This window comes from Fukomys damarensis, unplaced genomic scaffold, assembly GCF_012274545.1.
Source record: "Fukomys damarensis isolate Sample0158 unplaced genomic scaffold, DMR_v1.0_HiC HiC_scaffold_22, whole genome shotgun sequence".
In the NCBI taxonomy this organism is placed as follows: Eukaryota; Metazoa; Chordata; class Mammalia; order Rodentia; family Bathyergidae; genus Fukomys; species Fukomys damarensis.
This window is the reverse complement of record NW_022900934.1, coordinates 20,609,040-20,613,106: the sequence shown is the minus strand read 5'-3', so window position 1 is coordinate 20,613,106 and position 4,067 is coordinate 20,609,040. Positions and strand designations below refer to the sequence as shown.

At 60.0% G+C, this 4,067-nt stretch overlaps 1 protein-coding gene across 1 annotated transcript; it reads left to right on the top strand.

Annotated features, from left to right (window-relative positions):
* Positions 1-6: 6 nt before the first annotated feature.
* Positions 7-4,061, top strand: Slc32a1 (solute carrier family 32 member 1). Its single transcript, XM_010640068.1, has 2 exons — positions 7-610; positions 2,859-4,061. The coding sequence occupies exons 1-2, from the start codon at positions 215-217 to the stop codon at positions 4,044-4,046; spliced, it is 1,584 nt and encodes a 527-aa protein (XP_010638370.1). The 5' UTR covers positions 7-214; the 3' UTR covers positions 4,047-4,061.
* The last annotated feature ends 6 nt before the right edge of the window (positions 4,062-4,067 follow it).

Genomic DNA, 4,067 nt, shown 5'->3' with positions numbered 1-4,067 from the left:
GCCGCCGCTCCGCTGGGCCCGCAGCTCGCCTGCCCGGTCCGGCCCTGAGCGAGCCTCGAATGTCACTCTAGCGGGTCATGAGCCAGAGCGCCCCGCGTCGCAGTGGGCGCAGCGAGCGGAGATAGCGGCCTCGCGCCCCCTGGTCTCGCTGTCCTGACGCGCGTCCGCCGCGTCCTCGTCCCCTTCTGTCCTTTTTTCGGGCCCGACCGCCGCCATGGCCACTCTGCTCCGCAGCAAGCTGTCCAATGTGGCCACGTCCGTGTCCAACAAGTCCCAGGCCAAGGTGAGCGGCATGTTTGCCAGGATGGGTTTTCAGGCGGCCACGGACGAGGAGGCGGTGGGCTTCGCGCACTGCGACGACCTCGACTTTGAGCACCGTCAAGGCTTGCAGATGGACATCCTGAAAGCAGAAGGGGAGCCCTGCGGAGAGGAAGGCGCAGAATCGCCCGTCGAAGGGGACATCCATTACCAGCGCGGTGGTGGCGGGGCTCCTCTGCCGCCCTCAGGCTCTAAAGACCAGGGCATGGGGGCCGGTGGTGAGTTCGGGGGCCACGACAAACCCAAGATCACGGCGTGGGAAGCTGGCTGGAACGTGACCAACGCCATTCAGGTGAGCGCGGGATTCCCAGCTTCTCCAGCCCGTATCCCCAGCCCAGCTCGGAGTGCCCGGCTCTGCCCCTACGCAGCGGTGACCTCGGCTTCGACACCTCCTCCGGGAAGGGGGACTCTGTCTCCTCTTCCCGATCCCTCCTAGCCTTGCTGGAGATCTACGCCCCCAGGTGGTGTCTCGCGCCCAGAGTCGCGCCCCCTTCCCAGCACCCCAGCTGCGGGACGACTTGGCTGAGGTTGAGAGGGAGACCCTGGTCCAGAGACCCTGCAAAAATCTTTGGAAACGCGCTGGTGGGGGTGGAGGTAGTAAGGGAGAGCGGCGGGGTGCGGGGATGAGGGAGAAAAAAAATCAGGATTGGAGAGGAGTAATGCCTTAAATTCTGGAATGGAGTCACAGCTGCATTTTCAGCCGGAAAAGAGAGGGGGAAAGAGCTAAGCTGGGAGTCTCCTCCCCTGACACACGCATAAGCGTGCACACGTACACAGGCAGGCCCACAGGCCCATAACCCCTCCCCACACACAGGCACACGACGCGCATCTATTTATAGACCACAAAATTATCCTCAACTACACCTGCGTACAGCCCCACACACAGCAGCATATACCTTTATACAGCAAATGCACACACTCGTTTAAACACACACGTACACACTCAGACACACACTTGTGCAGACAATACTCACTCTGCTCTCCCAGATGCAGCCCTGTTGGAGACATACCAGAATTTTACACACGAATGCGCATAGGTGTGCCCACACCAGCATATATGGTCTGCAGAGACCATAGAAACATAGTGCACAGACTTCCCTTCTCGCCAAAATCCCGGCTGCTCCGCAAAGAGGCGTCCGTGCCTCTGCATGTCCCTGGTGAAGCCTGGTCCGGAGACTTAGGACAGCTCCAGGTCTCAAGGCCCTCCAAATATGCTCCCCGCCCCCCTTACCCTCCAACCCCTACCACCAATCCCCACCTGGCAGCATCAGGCTCTGCCACAAGGTGTTTGGCGACTTCACAACGACCCTGGGAGCCAGCAGGGTCTGGCAGTTCGCAGATTCGGGGAAGGAGGAGTCCTGGGTTCTAGGTGCCCCCTGGCTTTTCGACTGGGCACAGCGGCGACCCCGCAGCTCCCAGTCGTTGAAGCAAAGAGTGTAGATCCCCGGTTGGGGAAGGCTGCATCAGGGTAGCTCCAGGTGCTGGGCACAGCAGGACTCCTATTAGGTGACTCCAGGGCCTGGCCAGAGGGCGTTAATAGGCTAGGGACTTGGTTACCCACTCACTTCCCTAGTGATTCCCCCCCTCAATTTCTTCCAAGGCTCGGCTCCACAGGCTGGAGAGGCCAGGCAGTAGGCTAGGGGCACACAGGCCTCCTGGACACAAATTTCGTTACCTTTATTTCCCCCACGTGGATTCTACTCCACACCCCACAGCTTCCAGTCTAGACCCCAGCCTGAGTTTGCTTGCTTGATTTTGCTTTCCTGCATTGCTCCCGCTTTCTTGGTGGATAGGTTCCCCCTCCTACTGGCCTCTGCCGTTCCCGCTTAGCACCCTTTCTACAGGGCTAGCCCTGGTCCCAACGCGAAGCCGGCTTTGTCCTAAGATTGTATTTCTGACTCTGCCTCCTCCCGCTGTACCCCTGTCCCCAAAGCACCACCGAAGCGCGATCACATTGCTTCCATTCTTGGCTTCGCCCCACTTTCAGCCCCACTTCTTCTCTCAGCCGTCTCCTTTTCCTCTTAGTGCAGCCTTTAACATTTCCTCCTCAGGGTTGGCCCTTAGACACAGGAGCTTCCCTGGTTAGGGCACGGCCCATTCCAGCCCGCTTTAAATCCCGTGCTCACCTCCCAGGGGCTTAGGCCCAGCTGCTGTTTAAAGCCCCCTTTCCTGTCAAGCTCCTTCCAGATCCTTCTCATCTCCACTTCTGGTTCCATACCCAGGAGACACCCCCAAATACCCCCAGATTCCTCCCACTCTCATCCCCCTTCCTACCTTCCAGCCATGAGCCCAACTTTCCTTCTCAGTTTCATCCTTAAACACCTCCCTTTCTTCCTAGGACTCAACATCGCCTCAGGCTTCCCATTCGGCCCCCCTTCAGCCCTATTCCATACCCTTTTTCTTTTCTCTCCGGTGCCTCAGGCTCGAGTCTCATTCTCTCTTAGCGCCCCCTTGCGCTAGTTTCCAGCCACACCCCCAGGGTCCTCTTCCTAGGCTGTGTCAACTGAGCGCCCCCATTTGGTTGCCTCTCCGCTCCACAGGGCATGTTCGTACTGGGCCTACCCTATGCCATCCTACACGGCGGCTACCTGGGATTGTTCCTCATCATCTTTGCCGCCGTGGTGTGCTGCTACACCGGCAAGATCCTCATCGCTTGCCTGTACGAGGAGAACGAGGACGGCGAGGTGGTGCGCGTGCGGGACTCCTATGTGGCCATAGCCAATGCGTGCTGTGCTCCGCGCTTCCCCACGCTGGGCGGCCGCGTGGTCAACGTGGCGCAGATCATCGAGCTGGTGATGACGTGCATCTTGTACGTGGTGGTGAGCGGCAATCTCATGTACAACAGCTTCCCGGGGCTGCCCGTGTCGCAGAAGTCCTGGTCCATTATCGCCACGGCCGTGCTGCTGCCCTGCGCCTTCCTAAAGAACCTCAAGGCCGTGTCAAAGTTCAGTCTGCTGTGCACGCTGGCCCACTTCGTCATCAATATCCTGGTCATCGCTTACTGTCTCTCGCGGGCGCGCGACTGGGCCTGGGAGAAGGTGAAGTTCTACATCGACGTCAAGAAGTTCCCCATCTCCATTGGCATCATCGTGTTCAGCTACACGTCGCAGATCTTTCTGCCCTCGCTGGAGGGCAACATGCAGCAGCCCAGCGAATTCCACTGCATGATGAACTGGACGCACATCGCCGCCTGCGTGCTCAAGGGCCTCTTCGCGCTCGTCGCCTACCTCACCTGGGCGGATGAGACCAAGGAAGTCATTACGGATAACCTGCCCGGCTCCATCCGCGCCGTGGTCAACATCTTTCTGGTGGCCAAGGCGCTCTTGTCCTACCCGCTGCCCTTCTTCGCTGCTGTGGAGGTGCTGGAGAAGTCGCTCTTCCAGGAAGGCAGCCGCGCCTTCTTCCCCGCCTGCTACGGAGGCGACGGGCGCCTCAAGTCGTGGGGGCTGACGCTGCGCTGCGCGCTGGTCGTCTTCACGCTGCTCATGGCCATCTACGTGCCCCACTTCGCGCTGCTCATGGGCCTCACCGGCAGCCTCACCGGCGCCGGTCTCTGCTTCCTGCTGCCCAGCCTCTTCCACCTGCGCCTACTCTGGCGCAAGCTGCTTTGGCATCAAGTCTTCTTCGATGTAGCCATCTTCGTCATCGGCGGCATCTGCAGTGTGTCCGGCTTCGTGCATTCCCTCGAGGGCCTCATCGAGGCCTACCGAACCAACGCGGAGGACTAGGCGTGCGGGCCAGCCCGGCTG